The 20,705-nt window shown below is 35.3% G+C and overlaps 2 protein-coding genes across 3 annotated transcripts; one reads left to right on the top strand and one right to left on the bottom strand.

Annotated features, from left to right (window-relative positions):
• Nucleotides 1-2,481: 2,481 nt before the first annotated feature.
• On the bottom strand, nt 2,482-4,930 carry LOC138874146 (uncharacterized). Its single transcript, XM_070152652.1, has 4 exons — nt 4,765-4,930; nt 4,063-4,191; nt 3,613-3,980; nt 2,482-3,012 (listed from the first exon to the last, which is right to left on the bottom strand). The coding sequence occupies exons 1-4, from the start codon at nt 4,928-4,930 to the stop codon at nt 2,482-2,484; spliced, it is 1,194 nt and encodes a 397-aa protein (XP_070008753.1).
• A 12,265-nt stretch (nt 4,931-17,195) lies between these two features.
• On the top strand, nt 17,196-20,183 carry LOC104219831 (uncharacterized). Of its 2 annotated transcripts, none has more exons than XM_009770573.2 (5): nt 17,196-17,308; nt 18,272-18,534; nt 18,799-19,010; nt 19,224-19,491; nt 19,773-20,183. In XM_009770573.2, exons 1-5 carry the CDS (start codon nt 17,284-17,286, stop codon nt 20,076-20,078), a joined length of 1,074 nt encoding a protein of 357 aa, XP_009768875.1. In that variant the 5' UTR covers nt 17,196-17,283; the 3' UTR covers nt 20,079-20,183. The 2 variants fall into 2 exon arrangements, with proteins under 2 accessions (XP_009768875.1, XP_070007168.1); XM_070151067.1 differs by lacking the exon at nt 17,196-17,308 and adding an exon at nt 17,407-17,662.
• The last annotated feature ends 522 nt before the right edge of the window (nt 20,184-20,705 follow it).

Raw genomic sequence — 20,705 nt, 5'->3', positions numbered from 1 at the left:
AAAGTCAATAACACATGCTCGGAGCATATCCTCCAAAATTTGAATAGTAATATCGGACTGTCCGTTCGTCTGAGGATGAAATGTTGTACTCAACTTGACCCGCATACCCAACTCACAATGTACTTCCCTTCAAAAATGTGAGGTAAATTGTGTACCTCGGTCAGAAATGATAGACACAGGCACACCATGAAGACAAACGATCTCACGAATGTAAATCTCTGCCAGCCACTCAGAAGAACAGGAAACTGCCACAGGAATGAAATGCGTTGACTTAGTCAGCCTATCCACAATAACCCATACTGCATCGAACTTCCTCTGAGTCTTTGGGAGTCTAACAACGAAGTCCATAGTGATACACTCCCACATCCACTCAGGAATCTCAATCTGCTGAAGTAAACCACCAGGTCTCTGATGCTCATACTTTACCTGCTGACAATTCAAACACCGAGATACATATGCAACAATATCTTTCTTCATCCTCCTCCACCAATAATGCTACCACAAATTCTGATACATCTTAGTGGCGCCCGAATGGGTAGAATACCGGGAACTATGGGCCTCCTCTAGAATCAATATAGTGATTTATCGACAATATAGTGACCAAGTTTCTCGAAGATCATAAGATCAAAAGGATCTTATCGACACCTTATCACACTAGTGGGAATGAACAAGCCAAATTGACCAACAAAACCATAATCCAAACCTTAAGAAAAGGTTTATCGATGCCAAGGGAAAATGGAAAGAGATCCTGCCCGAAGTTCTTTGGGCATATCGTACAACTTCGAAGTCCAGTACGGGCTAACCCGTTCTTATTATTTTATGGTGTTGAAGCTCTAATACTGATCGAAGTCGGAGAGCTAAGTATCAGATTCTGATATGCAACAAAGGAATCGAATGACGAGGCCATTAATACAAGTTTGGAGCTATTGGATGAAAGGCGTGAAGCTTCCCTTGTTCGATTGGCCACCCAAAAGCAATGGATCGAAAAGTATTACAATCGAAGGGCCAATCTTCGATATCTCAATGTCAGAGACTTAGTATTAAGGAAGGTCACACTAAACACCCGAAATCCGAACGAAGGAAAATTGTGTCCGAACTGGGAAGGACCATACCAGATTCTCGAGGCCACATGGAAATGATCTTATAAGCTCGGGATGATGAACGGAGAACAACTACCAAGCAATTGGAATGTAACTCACCTAAAATGATATTACTGCTAAGGTACGACCCCATTTCATTTTCCTTGATTTTCGGACTAACACTTGCAAGTGGGCGACAAGAAGTGGCATGAAGTCTTTAGGTCTAAAAGCACGTGTTGCACTCTTTTTTCCTTGAACCGATTTTGTACCAAATTGATTTTTCAGCAAGGTTTTTAACGAGGCAACAGTGGATCATGCTAACTTAGAATCAAAGGCCGATCACGAATCAGTGTCGAAGACAACATTAATAGTATCTGAGGTTCCTCTACAATCAACCTCGAATACTAGGGGGCATTACCCTCGGATATCAACTTTTGCGAGCAAATTACTTCGTAATAAAAGGGTCTCAATAGGTAGGATTTATTGTAAGGGCCAAACGGTCAAACGAACCATGCCCACATAGATTTCTCAGCCCTGGCATAAAACATGTACACATTTATAATTGTTTTGCACAAGAATAAAGAGAGGTACATTCTTTGCAATTATCTTATGTTTTAGAAAAATTTCCTCTTTACATCCCTTAAAGAATTTCGTACATTCAATCTCTTAAGGAAATGAGCTCAAGGGCCGATTATAACCAGAGTTCAGATGATCACTCCCTCACTTGGGGACTACCATCCGAAAGTAAACTCGAACAGATCGAACTATTAAACATCGGGGTCATAAGACCTCTTAGGCAACCCTTGAATTTTAAAGGCCACAGTCATACCCACTCGGTGACTGTTATCTTAGACAAGCCTGGATAACTCGGGAAACCAAACCCACTGGGCGATGCCCGAATTATAAGGCTATGACATATTTACATGGCTCGTAGATGTCCGAGAACCGTAACAAAAGATAGGCCTTCAAAAAGAAATTTTCCATAACTGGTTCTAAAGGTTACTCTCAGCAAATCTAAGTTACATACTTTAGGAGAAAGTTCCTGGTAACACCGAACCCCCAAGGCGCCTCAAAACAGAATAATATAAAGGCACGGTTTTGTTCAAACTTTCACAACCTAAGTTATTTTATGCTTAGGCATTACAGCCTTTGGGAATACAAGTAATGAAGCAAAGGAAAATCTGAAAGCTGAAAGGGAAAGAAAGCCGAAAGGAAAAAGTTTCCAAGCCCTGGCTTCTTCTACTTTGGCATTCTCGATTTCAGCCAGAATATCGAAGTTATGAGCATGGGCCCTCTCAAGGGCTTCCCTTCGAGCTTACCACCTTGCATGATCCTCCATACTTTTAGCCTGCGCCTGAATCGCCTAGGCATCAGCCTTGTACTGAGATACTTTAGCATCAGCCTAGGTCCTACCCATAACCACCCCTGATTTGTCTGCCTCGAGTTCCTTGGCCAAATTCTCTTTATCAGAAATAGCTGAGTCTAATAGAGATTGAAGCTCCTCGATTTTATTAACCTGTACCGAGATCTTCTCTTTTGCAGCCTGGAGCTGGGTCTTGGCTGACTCCTGTTGTGCTTGGACAACTTCCTTTTTCGAGGCTAAGATGTCCATATTTTTCTTGAACTCCTCAGCCTCGGCTTGTATCGTATCTACCTGTGACTTGAACTTCCCGATCTGTTCGAGCCTCTGTCGTAGCTGCAGGATCGGATTGTTAGCCACTATGTCCATTTTGTCTTCACTGTCATGAAGTACTCGAATTACCTGATCGGCTATCTCGGTATGTTCCCTCCAAGCTGTTTCTAAATCGGCCTGAAGCTTCTCACTGAGAAGCTTGTAGGTGTCCCTCTTCTCAGCGAGATCCCGAACCCCGGCCTCGTGATGAGTTAAATCCTCCCGATATCGGAGGAAAGTCTCATGGTGCAGCACCGAAGCCTGCAAACATAAAGGTAGGTGTTATGGTTATTTACAACTTTAAATTTAAAAGACTTGAGGAGAAAGATGCACAAAGTTACCCGATTTTATGCTTGTTGATCTTCATTGAATAGGTAAGGGGTTTCCACCTTGTCCATCACTGTCTGATCTTCTTCGGTCACCAAACACCGAAGGTACCTAGCGACCCCCACGGGGGCAAAGAAAACCTGGGTATCCTCCAGGATAGAGAAAACTATTGACCGTCTTCGGTCAGGGTCAACACTCGGGGTTGGGAACCGGTCCACTAATTTTAGGATCGAGGAAGACCCTCTAGCTCCCAACAATGGTACCTTCTTTGGCATCGGTAAATATCCAAGCCCAATGATATCATTTGAGGCAGTAGACTCTAACCCATTTAAAAGGGTGTGGATATCTGCAGTTCCCTGAGGCCCCTCGTAAGATTGACTTTCTAGCATGACAGCCTCGTGGATCATGGCATCTGAGAATTGGGGAGACCCCCGGTAAGGTCAATCGCCCTAACTACATCTTTCAGGCATTTTTCTCGGCTTGAGGAATATTAGACTCGGTCTCCCTCTCTAGCTATGGGCAGCGTGGCCTTACCCCTTCTAATTCGGAAACACCGGCTAGACTTCCCTTCTCGACCTCCTCATGTCGAGTCGGTTCAACTTCAGCGCCCGCCGCTTCGGAAGCCTCTTGTACTGTGACATTAGCCCGCATGCAGGCCACCAACTTGGATTTATCTTCTTCTTCTTCGGACTCATCCCTTAGCCGATGGATTGAGTCCGAGGATAGAGCATCGGTGCTTCCCTTGGGTTGGCGAGACCTCTTATTCAATTTTTTCTTTTTCGAGTTCGGGGAACTCGGGGCCCTTTTTATCTTCTTTTCATCTCCCTGCCTCGGAGCAGGGGACTCGAAAGGCACATCCGCATCACCGGATGGAGGCCTCATGGCGACGTCTTTGGGAAGGCCTACAAAAGACAACAAAACCATTAAGAATTTGATAGCACGGGGAGGAAATCAAATATTATTACATCAGAAAATAAAACTTACCATGATTACGGGCCACCCACCGACCCTTCGACAATTTGCGCCATGCACGCTCGAAATATGGTCTCTGTGACACCAGGACCTCGACCCACTCTTTGAGTTGAGGAACTACATCTGGCGTCCAAGACACAACTACATCAAAAAACACGGATAAGAACGAAGGAAAGGGAAGAAACAATAAATAAAGGAGAAGCTATACTTACGATTCATGTTCCATTTCTCGGGAAATGGCATATCGGCAGAGATCAAATCCGAAGTCCTCACTCGAACGAATCGACCCATTCAGCCTCGGTCCCAATCCTCATCTATACTCGATAACGGAGCCCTAGTGGACCGGCGAGCAAGTTTGATTAATCCCCATCGGTATAGTCGGGGACTGTATAGGTGCATAAGATGATCGGAAGGTAAAGGCACATCCCTCGATTTTATTTACGAAAAAATGAAGGAGAATCACTATTCTTCAGAAAGAAGGGTGGATCCGACCCAAGGTTACTTCGTACCTTTTGCAAAAGGCAGTAATGATCGGCTCTAAGAGACCCAACGTGAAGGGGTAAGTGTAAACACTTAAAAAACCTTACACATGGGTAGTGATTGATTCCTCAAGCGAGGTCACCACCATGTGTTTATTGGTCCAGTTACAATCCTCTTTGACCCTGGGGAGGAGATCGTCGGTGATTGTACTTATATATCTCGAGACCGGCTCACATTGACCCAGTATTGAGGGAGTCTTTTCGATCTTGAAATCAGCACCGAATGTACATCCTCCCGGAACAAACTCTTTAGAGGGTGGCTCCACCGCAGTCCCATCGCCGGCGGCCCGTGATGAAGAGGCTTTCTCTTTCTGTAGAACAGTTTTAGAAGTTCTCGCCATTCTAAAGCAGAGATGAAGAAAAGGAGAAGGTTGCAAAGGATTCAAGAAATCTTGACACAAAAGGTGGAGAGTGGAGAGATTCTTGAAAAACAAGAGTAGAAGAAGCTTTTTTTAATATAAAGTTTGGATGAATGAAGGTTGAGGTATTTATAGTTTGCTAGTGGCGGTTCAAACCCAGTAGTGGCCGACCATCACTGACACACATTTAATGCCTTGGTTACTAAACCGACAGGACGTTTCGATGACCTTTATCGCTTACGTCATGATCTATCGGAAGCGAGGTTCAAAAATTTATATCGTTTCTCATCATCTTCTCTCCAAAAAATGAGGGGACTATCTGTATACGGTCGAAATTAGGTTCGTCCATTGCTTGGCCAATCTAGGCTAAAACTTGACAGGTTAAAGCTCGAGCTCGAGTTATATTGAATCAAGGCGCGAAATTAGACCGTCGAGCTCGTGACCTAGAGACCGAGCAAGATCGATGCCGAACAAGATCGAGACCAAGTAAGATCGAGACCGAGCGAGATCGAGACTGAGCAAGATCGTGGGAAACTTATCGAGTCAAGTAACAGAAAACCGAAATATCCGTAATCGGCCGAGGATCATGGTGGAAATCTCGGCACGTATCAAGAAGAGACCAATTAATTAGTGAATCATGAGATTTTTTTACCTTGTACAAAATTATACCAAAAGTAGAACACCCCCACTATATAAAGGTGGGTTCTTATCATTTGTAGGATACATTGGAACATGCAAAGAAAGCAATACATCGATCATTTCTTGTTTCTTCATCTTGTTGTTTAGTTCTAACACTAGTTGAGACTTTTCTTGCCTCGAGGGTGATCGAGCTCAGAGACTAAGGCTATTCAATTTTGTGTTTTGCATTTATTTCATTATCATTAATTTCAATATTAATCTATCTTCTTAATTTGCATCAAGTTATATCACGTATTCTTAAAATCGTGTATTAATTCAATTGTTATCCAATTTTAAGAGTAAACAGTCATACACGCAAAGGAGAGCTTTTGGCATAACTGGTAAAGTTATTGCTATGTGATCAGGAGATCACGATTTCGAGCCGTAAAAATAATTTATTGCAAAAATATAGAATAGATATAACGGGAACTTAGTACACCAAATTGTCATTTCTTTTAGTCATACGCAGCCCGATAACAATTGAATTGCCTAGCTGATTGAGAGTATACATTGGTAATGGGTTCAATGCACCGTTACAGGTGCGGGACAGTTGCGTGCGCAAAATTTTTTATAAGCGGTATTATTTTTTATACTTATATCGAATATTTTAATTTTGTTTATTATTTATATATACAGAGTACAAAAAAATTCGACAAATAATATCACATGACACCATTTCAATCAACGTGTCTATATCCCTACGTACGGGAAGGTGAATCTTTCCAAGAGATATCAATATTCAAAAGTTATGAGTTCAACGGAATCTGGTGTTACGTAGATAACCAACGGCTGAGTGCATATGGGATTACAAGAGAATGGCTAGGAATTCCTATATACTAGTCAAACCATGGAGTCGTCGGAGCTAGGGTGGCAAAAGGGGTTCATTCAAATCTTTTTTGCTGAAAGATTATATAATATATATATATATAAAGTTAATTTTTTACATAGATTGAATTACCTTAACTTCTCCAAATATTCCTTTCTTTATTTTTTGGAAATATGCTTGATAAAAAAATCTTGACTTTCATGTCTCTTCTCTCTAGAAAAATACTACTAACAAAAGTAGTCATCTCTGGCGAAAGTCTCGTGGAACGACTATGGTACTACCTCCTGTCTCCGGTCAATTTTAATCCTTCTATTTTTATTTCTATGTCCTAATCTGACTATTTGAGTTGTGCAAGAAATACTAATAATATAATTAAAAACTTACTAAATATACTCCGGTCAATTTTAATCCATCTATTTTTATTTCATGCCCTAATTTGACTATTTGAGATGTGCAAGAAATACTAATATTTATAATTAAAAACTTAATAAATATAACAAGGTGATATTCTTATTAAAAATAGACCATAAAAGTAAGACAAGCAACATGAAATGCACAAGTACTTTTTACTGATCCAATTAATTTGAGTTCGTGCCATGTAGAATTCATTAAAACAGAAGTGCTTCCTAACCTAATTTTTTTTTCTTTTTAGTTCGTATTGGGCCCGACTAAATTTAGATTCGCATCGGAAAGTCCCAAATTGGGATAAAACGCTCCCTAACAAAGACAACTCTATACCGAGGGCTCAAATTCGAGACCTCTAGTTAAGGATGAAGGAATACTTACCATTGCACCACAATCTTTGTTGGTACTAAGTTCAGCCATCTCTATCGTGATCTCTCCTTAAAAGTATCGAAATTTTATCCCTCCAAACACATTCTTTACGTTGTTTGGTGGTAGCTAGTCAAACTATGTAATATTGTCCCTTGTCTCTATGATAAATTTGGCTGAGTTCTGTCCCAATTTTGTCATTCTTATAATAGTTTGTGTGGCTAAGCAAAAATACTCTTAAAATAGTATTGTCCGCGTTATGTCAAGTCAGCACGATTTTTATCGAAAAGCCTAACTTTGTTGCGAGTATTATTACACCTTATATATAACATTTTTTATCAACATCAAATTAGTGGTGGATCTCGAGGTCACATGTGGATTCTGGGGAAGCATTAACTTTTATATAGCCCTTATATATGTGTTTAAAATTTCATACATTTATAAATATATATAAATGATTGTGAACTCAGTTACTAACTTGAGATCGCTATAAGAACCCATAAACTTCAAACTTTAGATCTGCCCCCACATCAATGTGGACTTTGCTCACACAGTTAACATTAAAATTAGTTGTTGTCATTACATGTACATTAAGCACGACGCATACTAATAGCCTGTTTGGTCGAGCTTTGAAAATCAGCATATTTTGAAAAATACATTTTTCTAAAAGTATTTTTGGTGAAAAGTGATTTGTGTTTGGCTAATCAATTTGAAAAATAATTTTGAGCATCACTTAGTTTTTGTCAAAGCTTTTAAAAAATTGCTTCTAAGTGTATTTTCCTCAAAAACGCTTATAAAAAAAAGCTTTCGGGGAGAAACTATTTTTTATACTTCTACTCAAAAGTATTTTTTTTTCTTCCTAGAAGCTGGCCAAGCACCTCAACTTTGAAGGAAAAAATAATACTTTTTTTGAAGAAAAAAATATTTTTGACCTTGAAAAAGCTTTACCAAACATGATATAGTAGTTATTTTATTCTATTTGGCAATTTGTTAGTTTATACAAGAATAAGTATGAGATTTATAAATAACTTTAGTTTTAAAGAAGCCTTTTTTTTGTTTTAAAAAATAATTTGATATTAAAATAAAATGACTGAAAATAAATACAAAAGATTCATTTAATCTACATTAATTCTACATTGAGGTATATTAGACATTTAGATTTCATTTCATTTATATATTCAGTAACTCAATTTAATAAGTTGACTAGTCTAAACTTTTACAGGCCCAAGTGAGAAGAACGTTACAGGTGCAGTAATTGCGTAGTTGATACTCCATCCGTCTCATTTTTTTTGTTTTCGACATTCGGTATCCACATTGGAGCCCGACTATATTCGGATTCGTGTCGGATAAGGCCCCATTCGGGGGTAGTGCTCTCTATCAAGGATTTTTTCATACCCAGGCCTCGAACTCGAGACCTCTAGTTAAGGAAGGAACAACCTCATCCACTGCACCACATCCTTTGGTGGTCACCCGTCTCATTTTATATGATTCATATAACTAGACACTAAATTTTACTATATTTGAAGTCTTTTTCAAAAGATTGAAAAATCTGCCAATGCCGGTCCTGTTTTATTTACTATGTACACTACAAGAGTCTTTCGATTTTACTTTCTATATTCTGTTTTTTAAGTTACAGATTAAATAAAATAATTAAAAATAACTGTTAGAAGATGTTTATTTTAAAATCAAACACTTAAAATCATTTATAGAACTAATTCAAAATTGGTGTAGAAAATCTAATTTTTTTTAATTTAATATTTATTAATTTATTTAATTCTTGTTAGAACTTATAATCAAATTTATATAGGAATAGACTTCATAGTTTTTAGTCAAAGTAGATATCGTACTATTATAAGTAAGGGTGTTGTTACATATTTTATGGTGTGGATATTGCATGGAGAATTATAGAGAATATTTATAATAAATTGAGTGAATTATTTTCCTTCATGATATAACAGTTTTATTTTCAAATCAAATGTTTAAATCCTCTAATAATGGGATAATACATAAATTATTGTGTATGATTTTCCATGATATGTGGTGCATTAAGTTATTGGATTTAAGCTCAGGTAGTGAAACCGTATTCAAGAAAATTTAAAATCCAGTAGCAACTAGCAAGGGGTATTATCACTCTTACCCCGCGACAGAAACTATTTACATCTAATAGCCGAAAAGTGTATAAAATTTGTATATAACATACAATATGTATATATATAAAAAATATACAAATTTTATACATTTTTCGGTTATTATTTTTACAACGGTTATTATTAACTTAGGGCCTAGCCGCTTGGCCACTATATCTGTTGATCAAATCAAATTATTATTCCTGATGACTGCTCGCTCTTTAATTAATGATTCATCGACTATTAGATCAATGAGTTCTCTTTGAAATGCACGAGATAGTTGTCCATCATACGGTTCACCAATTTTGCTTGCCTCAAGAGGCGGATCTAAAATTTAAAGGTGGCGGGTGCCAAAATTTTCTTTAATGTACACCTTATAATAACTACTATTCCCTCTGTTTCATATTAAATGATATAGTTTGACTCGGCACGGAGTTTAAGAAAAAAGAAGAAGACTTTAGGAACTTGTGGTTTTAAAAGCTTAAGGGGTAAAAAGTTTGTGGGACCATGACATTTGTGTGGTTATAAAAGTTTCTCATTAAGGGTAAGTGGGTAAAATGAAAGAGTTTAAAGTTGAATTATTTCCAAATTTAGAAATGTGTCAATTATTTTGGAACAGACTAAAAAGGAAAGTACCTCATTTAATATGAAACGGAGGGAGTAATATATAATTTGTTCGAAACGATTGTTCGGTTGATCTTTTAGTTTATTTGGGCAATTTAATAAGCACTTTATTTGCAAATATAGAAATTACATCAATTTTCCAGACCCTACTTATGAGATTTCATCGAGTATATATGTTATTATTGTCGTATGAAAATTACATCTCAGACATTAAGAAGCAAATATAATTAACATTTTAAAGAAGGAATCACACTTTTATCGTTAATAATACAAGTAAAATCAATATTTTTCACTAGGGAACTATATTTTTTTGTATGCTAAAAATAAATTTGCACAAGTAAACTAAAATCTTTAGTAAGGGAACTCCATCAATCAGAATAAGGAAAAAAAATATTCAATAGATAAATTATACCCCATAAATAAATGCGGAATTAGATAAACTACAAGATCTAAAAACTTAAAATCATAAATCTAATGCTTGCGAAATATTCATCATAATTTATTACTAAAGAGATTTAAATTGTATTGACCAATCATAGAATAACACAAATCTTTATGTTATAATAAAAAAAGAAATTATAAATTAATTTTGATCTCAATCTAAATGAAGACCCTAGATTTTTCTATATTGAAAGAAGAAACTAGAAGATTTGAGATTAAAAGAAATGCTTATATTATGAAATTTCTAAATTTTGGAGGCTCTTATTTTAGTGTTCTTGCTAAATATCATAAATAAAGTAATAGAATAAAGGAAAAAAAATAACAAACGACAAATAAGAAATTGGAAGGTAGCCAAAAAGAAAAATGAGTGGGAGAAAAAAAAATAAAAAGCACAATGAAAAGGGAAAGTCAGACAAGGTTCAAGATAAATTCCAACTTGAATTTTACATGAGAAAAGCTTTCAAAAAAATCTACTAGTCATGGCACCTTTGTCAAGTTTGCGGATGGGGGTGGCAGGATCATATATTTAACCTAGTTTAATTTTTTTATACATAAATATATGATAATTTTACCAACCGAGCGGGTGTCATACCACCCCCACCCATAAGGGTGGATCCGCCCCTGCTTGCCTCTACTCACTTGGTGAAAGGCATAGCAGGTAAAGGAGCTGTTCTTATATAAGATCGTGATTAGATCCGTATATATTTGATAAAGAAAATAATCTTATCATTTGAGATTAATAAAAAATGAATAATATTCAATTGAAATATGAAATGTGGATAAATTGGTCATAGTTACATTTGGGGCGGAGTGAAAGAAGGTGGAAAAATTGCACGGGGCGCCCTATTTGGTCACCCTCATTTAATCTATATCTATTTTTTTAAAAGTTTTAACTTGTACCGATTTTTTGAACAATTTCAGCCCTCTTTCTCCTCCTCATTCTCCTTCGTTTTCTTCTTCTCCTTCTTCTTCTTTCTTCTATTGTTGTTGGTGCTGCTGTGAAAATAACTTTTTCAGTGTTCTGATCAGCATAAGTCATTAAGATTTCAACCCCAACTTAAGTTTTTAATATATATATATAGACTACAAAATTTGAACATCAAAGATCTCTGATTTCTTTCACCATTCATATCTCTTATTATGGAAGTTCATTAGTTTTTCCTTTTAATAATAACACGGAAAAATAATCTTTTTTCCATCATCACACTAATTGCACAAGAAAAATCTAAAGCCTGAAGATGTTAGCAGAATTGAATAATGACTACCATCGTAAAAATAGTCAAACTAAAATGAATCCCTTCAAGAAGAAAATTCATAGACATATCTTGAGAGCACGGTTATGCAGCTAAAACATGTTGAAGTTCAGCAAATATAAAATAAAACTTCAGCTAAAATATGCTGAAGTTCAGCAAATAGAGAACAAAACTTCATCTACTAGAATGATTAAGTTCAGCAATTACAAACAAAAACTTCAGCCAACACTAAGTTTACGTGAAAAACTTCAGCTAAAACATGCTGAAATTCAGCAATTACAAATAAAAACTTCAGCAAATAGAGAACAAAACTTCAACTACTAGAATGCTTAAGTTCAGCAATTACAAACAAAAATTTCGGCACACTTGGTTCAGCAATTTTTGCTACTTCAGACCCGTCTACTAGAATGCTGGAGTTTGCGTGATTGTCTTTGCTCCTTTAGGCTCGTATGCTGAAGTTACGCGAAAAAGTGGGTACACTTGCAATTTTTTTTTGCAAAGTGGGTACAAGTTAAAACATGACCCAAAAAGCGAGTACATATGCAAATCCCCCTGAAGGTGGTTCTTAGCTCAAATTATTTTATCGTTATTGCCCAATTAAAAAATATTAATATCCCATTTCGTTTTACATGTCACCTTTTTAAAAAATAATTTGTTTTAAATAAAATAACATTATTCTCTTTTCACTTAGAAAGTCCTTAATTTTAAACTTTTAATTTTATCTGTAATGACTGTTGATATATTATAAAGATATCATAACATATTTGTGATAATAAGTATTTCCTCCGCCCCAAAGTTATGGAGCAATATTTGATTAGATACGAAGTTTAAGAAAGAAAAAAAACTTTTGAAATGTACGGTCTAAAATAAACCATAAAAATTGTGTGGCATAAATTATCTCATTAAGATTTAAAAAAAAGCTTAAAATTAATTATTTTTAAATAAAATAATATTTTCGAGATAAACTAAAAAAATATAACACATAAATTAACAAAGAAAGAGTAGTAATATTAATTTGGCATAAGCCTAAAGCCTTTCCTTTTAATTTTCTTAAATTTTGTGTTTTGAGTCATATACCGCCCTATAATAATTCCATTGTAAGCGCTTCAAGAAGACGTCATTGGGTGAGTAATTGCATAATTGATTGAGAGTGTCATGGGGGCATTTGCATCTATACCCGCTTTTTCTGTCACATTTAATTTGTGTCCGCTTTGCAAAAAAAATGCAAGCGGACCCCTTTTTCACATAACTTCAGCATACGGGGCTGAAGTAGCAAAGGCAATCACGCAAAACTTCAGCATTCTAGTAGCCGGCCCTGAAGTTCAGCTCTAGAGCTGAAGTTTTTGTGTTGTAACTGGAAACTTCAGCTCTAGAGCTGAAGTTTTTTTACCACCTGTTAATATTACATACTAGAGCTGAAGTTTTTTTTACCACCTATTAATATTACATACTAGAGCTGAAGTTATCCTATTTACAACACAAAAACTTCAGCTCTAGAGCTGAAGTTTTTTACCACCTATTAATATTACATACTAGAGCTGAAATTTCCCAGTTACAATACAAAAATTTCAGCTCTAGAACTGAAGTTTTTATTTTTGCAATTGGCGAACGACCTGAAGTGATTTCTCATCCTTCAATTGCAACTTCCACTCTCTTTTGATTGAAAACTGATGTTCCTTTTTATTTGTCTTTCCCAATTCGGTTTCCTTTCTGGTTTTTCTCTCCAATCAAACAGACTGATTTATGATGTGTATTCGCATGTTTCGGTCCTTTAGACTATATAATATAAAAGGGGTGGATAAATTGAAATGGGAAACTAGGCGCATATATTTTTATTCTTGAATTTTCATTGGCAGAATGAACAAATAAATAATTTTGTTACAAAAATATCCAACAGACGAAACTGAACGTAAAAGGAAAGAAGAAGAAAACGAAGGAGAAGAAGGAGGAGGAGAAAGGGGGCTGAAGTTGTTTAAAAAGTGGGTACAAGTTAAAAGTTTTTAAAAAATGGATATAGATTAAATGGGGGCGACCAAATAGGGTTCTCGTGCAATTTTCTGGAGTGTTCCACCCTCCAAAAGACGTCAATGGTCATAAATATGGCCTACTTGATTGAGAGTATATATTGGGTATAGGCGGATTTTAAATTTTGAATTAGGGAGTTTTGAATATTAGAAAGACAATTTAATAAATTTTGAATAAATTTTTTAATATAATACAAAATTTTGATTAATAGTTTAACACTATACAATCAAACCTCTTTATAATAGTTTCGTTTATTCCGAATATTTTTGGTTGTTATAGAGAACATATATTATAACATAACATGAAAATTGATTCCAAAAAAACTTGATTTTTTTTAGTGAAGTGTTGTTATATATGGATGTTTTTATAGAGAGATCTGACTGTATATTGTATTCTGTCAAATCCATAACTAAAATGTTAGCCCCGCCTTTGAGTGAGGAAGGCAGGAGATAGATTTAGGATTTAAATTCAATAGTTCAACTTTTAGGTTTTTATTAGTGGTGGAGCGAGAAATTTTTCCAAGGGTGTTCAGACTTGAAAACAGTAGAAAAAATTCCAACAAAGGGTGTTCAATATATATTATATACATTTAAAATCTAATATATTACTTGTATATATAATGTAATTTTCCGTAATATTTTGGCGAAGGTGGCTTAGCCCTTGGTTTTTACTATTGAAGTTGAACTTACTATAATTTTAAAGTAATGAGTTTATATCTATTATTTATTATAATTTTAATAAATTTTTATACATAAATTTATGTTTAGTGTAAAAAAATAATAAGTTCAATTAAACCCGTTTATCTATATATAATTATATACTAGTACTATATAACAATGCATCTGCCCCTGAGAGAGACCCTTATTCCCCTACCCCGAGGTAACCAACGGCAGAGTGCAAATGGGGTTGGGGTTACAAGAGAGGGCCCGGGAATTCCTGTCTACCGGTCAAATCACGTAGCTATGGTTGCTAAACGGCCCGTCCCGGAATTTAAGTATTTAATATATACATTTAATGAGGGCCCCGTTATTTATGTGTTTATCCAGCGAGGCTCATCTCATTTATTTTAAAAGGACAATTCTAAAGTGACTACATTTTTATTAAGTTTGTCTCTAAAAGAAAATCTTTAAATTAATTACATGCTTAAAAAAGGTAGAGTAGCGAAAAAAGATTGATCCAAATCACTTTTTGTGAAAAATTATACTCGTATATAAGGTTAATATTCTTTATGTATATATAGTAGAAATCGAATATTCTTGACTTCGTCGACTGTTTACTTTTTTATATTTTTAATAAAAATTCTGATTTCGTCACTGCTGAATGTGTCCGGTCTCTTCTCTCTAGAGACTAGAAAAATACTTCTAGTCATTCATATCTGGCCAAAGTCTAGTGGAACGACTATGGTACTATTTTCGGTCTCCGGTCAATTTTAATCCTTCAATTTTTATATTTCGTGTCCTAATTTGACTATTTGAGATGTGCAAGAAATACTAATATCATAATTAAAAACTTAGTAAATATAATAAGGTGATATTCTTATTAAAATAGACCAAAAAAGTAAGACAAATAACATGAAATGCACGAAGTAATTTTTACTGATCCAATTAATTTGAATTTGTAAAACAGAAGTGCTTCCTAACATTAATTTTAGCCATCTCCAAACACATTCTTTACGTTGTTTGGTGGTAATTAACTAGTCAAACTATGTAATATTGTCCTTTGTCTCACGCCATCACTCCGTCATTTCCATACTTATTTAGCTGCTCTATTGGTTCGTATAATAGTTTGTGTGGCTAAGCCAAGCGACAAATACTCTTAATATAATACTCTTAATATGATATGATAAGAATATTATAACACCTTATATATAACTTTTTTTTATTAATATTTAATGCCGGACTTTGTTCACATATTCAACATTAAAAAACTAGTTGTGTTCATTACATGTACATTAAGCACGACGCGTACTAGCTAGGAGTCCTTTTTATTCTGTTAGGGGTCGTTTGGTAGGGTGTATAAAAATGATAACTAAATAGGGTGTATTAGTAATACTGAGATTATTTCTTATCGACTCTTTGATTTGATGTATTAAAAATAACATGCATTGTATAATTTTTTAAAAGAGTTATTTGTTTACAAAAATACTCTCCATATTCTTTAGCTATATATAAGAATAATACTAAATATAACAGTTATGTCTTTATACTTTCTTATTCATGTATTAAAAGCTATGATATTACTAATCCATAGTTTGCTATGCATACGAATAATATTCAATCTGTTGTATAACTAATATACGTATTAGTTATAATAGGTTGAAAAATACTATCAAATAAGGTACCAAAGCTAATATATATATATATATAATTTTTCCTAATACATCCTACCAAACGACCCCTTAGCAGTTTGTAAGTTTGTACAAGGATAAGTATGAGATTTATAAATAACTTTAATTTTAAACAAACCTTTATTTATTTTAAAAATAATTCGATATTACAATGAAATGAATGAAAATAAATACAAAAGATTCATATAATCTACACTAATTCTAGATTGAGGTATATTAATATTAGACATCTAGATTTCATTTCATTTATATATTCAGTAATAACTCAATTTGTACCAGAGAATTTATTAAGTTGACCAGTCTAGACTTTTACAGGCTAAGTGAGGGGGCCCAAATGCCAAATGATAGTATTCCTATTCCAATGTCAGCGCTCCAGAAAATCGTTACAGGTAGCAATTACGCCGCTTCATTTTTATTGGTTTTTAAAAATTTTACGGTCCACGATATTTAATTTTTTCAGATATTTAAAAAGAATTAATATTTTTTTTAAATTGTCCTTAGAGAAGGAAAATTTTGGCGTAACTAGTAAAATTACTGTCATGTGATCAGGAGGTTAATGGGTTTGAGCTGTGGAAACAGTCTCTTGCAGAAATACAGGGTAAGACTGCATACAATAGACACTTGTGGTCCGGCCCTTCTCCGGATCCCGCACATAGCGGGAGCTTAGTGCACCGGGCTGCCCTTTTTTAAAATTGTCCTTAGAATAAAAAACCTAGAAGTATTTATTGTATTCCAATGAACAAATTAAGGTTAATATGGTCAATTTTATTATTAATTAATACAAAAAAGATGAATTTTCAAATATATGTGAAATCAACTAAAAAATTAATTAAAGTGGACCAGAAGACAAAAAATCTTAAAAAAGGGACAAATTTTTAAAAAAGAATTGAAATAAGCCATTAATAGTTATGTAGTTATAAATAATCTCATTAAGTACAAAATAATAATTTTAAAATTAAATTATTCCTGAATATAAAAAATATTATTCTTTTTGGATCATACTACAAAAAAAAATATACATCATACAATTGAGATAGAGAGAGTAATAGGAGTGTACATTGGGATAATCTGCCCAACAAGGACACAGTGCACATGGGGTAACAAACAACCTCTCATTGTACTTGTTAGTTTCTAGATCTTTTATGAGTAATTATTATAAAAGTAGAGTGAAGCCAAATCTTGGGAACTTAAGATAATAGTATAAAAAAGACATAAACAAGAATCACAAATATTGTTTCACAAAGATGGCAGAGTCCCATGCTAACTCAGGTTTCCTTTTCTCTCTCTTTTTTCTTCCCTTAGCTGTTGAAGATAAATGTAGAGAACTTTGTGTCTTTACTTGATTAGTCTAAAGTAGTTTAAGAGTTTGAATGGCTTGATTTTTATTTTTGTGGAATGTTGTGGTTCTTGTTTTTAGTTTTGCTTTTTAATGAGATATGCCGAGGGTCTATCGCAAACAACTTCTGTATCTTAGTAAGGGTAGGGTCTGACGTATATACTACCCTTATCAGACTCTCCTTATGAATTCCTCTGGATTAATTGTTGTTGTTGTTGTTTTAGTTCTGTTTTTTTAATGAGATATGTCGAGGGTCTATCAGGAACAGCCTATTTACGTTCGTAGAGGTAAGGTATGCGTACATACTATTTTCCCCAGACCCCACTTATGGAATTCCAATGTGTTTGTTGTTGTTGTAGCTGTTGCTTTTTGATGAGATAGGTTCTGGGGGCTGTCCTAAAGTGCTGAAAGTTAAAGAATTTGAGTACATATTATAGTATATGCAGATGCTTCTGTCAGTCTACCAAAGTGAAGCTGATACTCAAATTTTAGCTTCTCTTGTTGGTTGGATTTGTTTAAATTAGTATGAGGAAGGTCTTGTGTTGCATCCCTCAATTTGTACGAGCCTAGCGGTCAATGAAATAGGTGAAAATAATAAGAAATCACGTTAAAATTCGAGCTAGACAAAACACGTTAAGCCAATTTCTTCCATCTGTATAAGCCTTGGGCAGAGTTATTCAGTATCTATGCTGGTATATGGGAGGTAGCAGGTGTCGAGGTGCGTCCAAGTTGACCAAATATTACCATTGTACAATAAAAAATCAGTAAGATGTTGGAATACTTCATGGAGTTCTTGAGCAATCAACTATCTTTTACCTCTCAAGTTTGTTGTAAATGCACAATTTTTCTCTTTCTGATATATTTCTGCAGATTGTGACCATGTGTGAACATTTCAGGTATAACTGGGAAAGTACTTGTTATTCTCTTCATTGGGTTCTTAGCATTGGCTTATCAAGCAATTCGGCCACCTCCTCCGAAAATTTGTGGTTCGCAAAATGGTCCTCCAGTTACTGCACCAAGAATAAAGCTTTCTGATGGAAGGCATTTGGCTTATAAAGAGCAAGGAGTTCCAAAAGAACAAGCAAAATACAAGATAGTGTTTATCCATGGTTTTGATTGTTGCAAACATGATGTTGTTGTTGCCAGCACCCTTTCTCCTGTATGTAGTTTTACCTTTCCTCTTTTTCTTGCAATTTTATGGTTTTAATTCGATGCAATAATGCCCGTAAGGGTTGGATGAGTTGGTTGGATGAGACACTGGATCGATTCTCCTCACCAGCAGCCTCTTCACGCAAAGCTCGTCGCACTGGGCTTCCCCAGTGCGGTTTACATCTCCTGTATGGTTTGCGAGCTGCCAGTTTCCCTAGAAATTTTCCAAAAAAATTCGATATAATAATGGCTGCAATAATGTATTCTTGTGCAGGATGTTATTGAGAGTTTGGGAATATATATTGTGTCATTTGATAGACCTGGTTATGGCGAAAGCGATCCGCATCCACAACGAACGCCTAAGAGTTTAGCTCTTGATGTTGAGGAGTTAGCTGATCAATTGAAATTGGGATCCAAATTTTATGTTGTTGGATTTTCCATGGGTGGTCAAGCAGTTTGGGGCTGTCTCAAATATATTCCTCATAGGTATTGTTCAATACTTTTTACTACCATTTGCTGCTGTTTAAACTGCTGTTGAAGGATGGCGGCAGAGTGAAACTCGAACTCGGGACCTCTGCCCGCTCTAATACCATGTTGAAATATATGATCGTCTGTCAAAGAGCATGCTTTTGTTTATTTGATTATGTCTTGAATATACTTTATGATTGATTTTTTATCATTTTGGCAAATCTGTAACAGATTGGCAGGAGCGGCTCTTCTAACACCTGTGGTTAACTACTGGTGGCCTAGTTTCCCTGCAAATTTATCTCGAAAATCATACTACGATCAACTTCTCCCCGATCAATGGACACTTCGGGTTGCTCACTATCTTCCATGGCTAACTTACTGGTGGAACACTCAGAAATATTTCCCTTCTTCTAGTGTTGCAGCTCACAGCCCTGATATCTTTTTCACTCAAGACAGACAACTCGGACCCAAGTTTGCTGCCTCTCAAGAACAATATCGGGTAAGAACTTGGTATTTTGCTGTGCCTCTCTATCTCCACAAGGTAGGGGTAAGGTATGCGTATACATTATCCTCCCCAGATCCCACACTGTGGGAATATACTGAGTATGTTGTTGTTGTTAACTTTGTATTTTGCTGCTGCCTTTAGTTTAGATATTCGCCGTGCTTTGCACTTTGATGCATTTTACGCTCTGCTATGAAGTGATTTTTGCATTTTTCGTTACAAATTTGTGGCTTTCGTTAGGTTGTTTATTATACCTATTTGTTTGTGTATGATCTCAGGCACAAATTAGACAACAAGGGGAATTTGAATCACTTCATCGCGATGCAATGGTTGGTTTTGGAACATGGGAATTTGATCCGATGGAACTAAAAAATCCGTTCCCTCATGGTGAAGGTTCCGTTCATCTATGGCAAGGCGATGAGGACGGGCTTGTACCTGTCATTCTGCAACGATACGTTGCAGAACGACTGCCATGGATTCAATACCATGAACTTAAAGGTGGAGGTCACTTGTTTCCTTATGCAGATGGAATGGGAGATAAGATTATTAAGACATTCCTACTTGGGGAAAACTTTGTTCTATAATGCTTATACTAAGGTTCCAATTGCTGCATTTTATGCATTTATATGCTTTGTATAATGGCACTTTGGGCTTTGTCTTAGCTGAAATTAATACATATTTATCATCAATATGGCCTTGTTATTGTTGTTCTTGTTGTATACTCCCTCTGGCTCAAATTATCAGTCATGTTTCTCTTTTACACGTCCCTTAATTAGGAGGGGGTTTGGACTACTTTACCCTTATTTATGTCTTAAGATATAATCTCGCTTTATTTAAATATTTATTCTATTTAAGTGTTATCTCCATCTTCAAGAACAATTATTATTAAGGGTAAGATGGAAAAAATATAATTTATTTTGTTTGAACTTTTAAAATGACAAATAATTTGAGATAACTATTTTTAGAAAGCACGATAGATGATTTGAGACGAAGGGAGTAGTGTTTTTGTTTTTTTCCAATTTGCAGATAGACTCTGTTCATTTATGTTAGCACTGCATCAAATTTTATTGTTGTGTAATTACTGCGGAGTTTGATTGGCTACATGAGCAGAGGCGGATCAATGATATAAAGTCTATGGGTTCAACGTTTTAAGGTTCTTAGAAATACCTATTATGCTTTTAAAATTATAGGTTACGACCTATCGATTATTG

The sequence above is a fragment of the Nicotiana sylvestris genome, chromosome 7, assembly GCF_000393655.2.
Source record: "Nicotiana sylvestris chromosome 7, ASM39365v2, whole genome shotgun sequence".
Taxonomy (NCBI): Eukaryota; Viridiplantae; Streptophyta; class Magnoliopsida; order Solanales; family Solanaceae; genus Nicotiana; species Nicotiana sylvestris.
The sequence above is the reverse complement of the archived record's forward strand: the minus strand, read 5'-3'. Positions and strand labels throughout refer to the sequence as shown.

Bases quoted from the DNA above. Each gene is read 5' to 3' on its own strand.
- LOC104219831 (XM_070151067.1), top strand. From the start codon at position 17,620: ATGTCGAGGGTCTATCAGGAACAGCCTATTTACGTTCGTAGAG. The intron at 19,011-19,223 runs GTATTGTTCAAT...AATCTGTAACAG, and splicing joins CTCAAATATATTCCTCATAG to ATTGGCAGGAGCGGCTCTTC. The intron at 19,492-19,772 runs GTAAGAACTTGG...GTATGATCTCAG, and splicing joins CCTCTCAAGAACAATATCGG to GCACAAATTAGACAACAAGG.
- LOC138874146 (XM_070152652.1), bottom strand. From the start codon at position 4,930: ATGGCGAGAACTTCTAAAACTGTTCTACAGAAAGAGAAAGCCTCTTCA. The intron at 4,192-4,764 runs GTGAGCCGGTCT...TTTTTGATGTAG, and splicing joins TCCCTCAATACTGGGTCAAT to TTGTGTCTTGGACGCCAGAT. The intron at 3,013-3,612 runs GTAAGGCCACGC...TTATGTTTGCAG, and splicing joins GTGTTTCCGAATTAGAAGGG to GCTTCGGTGCTGCACCATGA.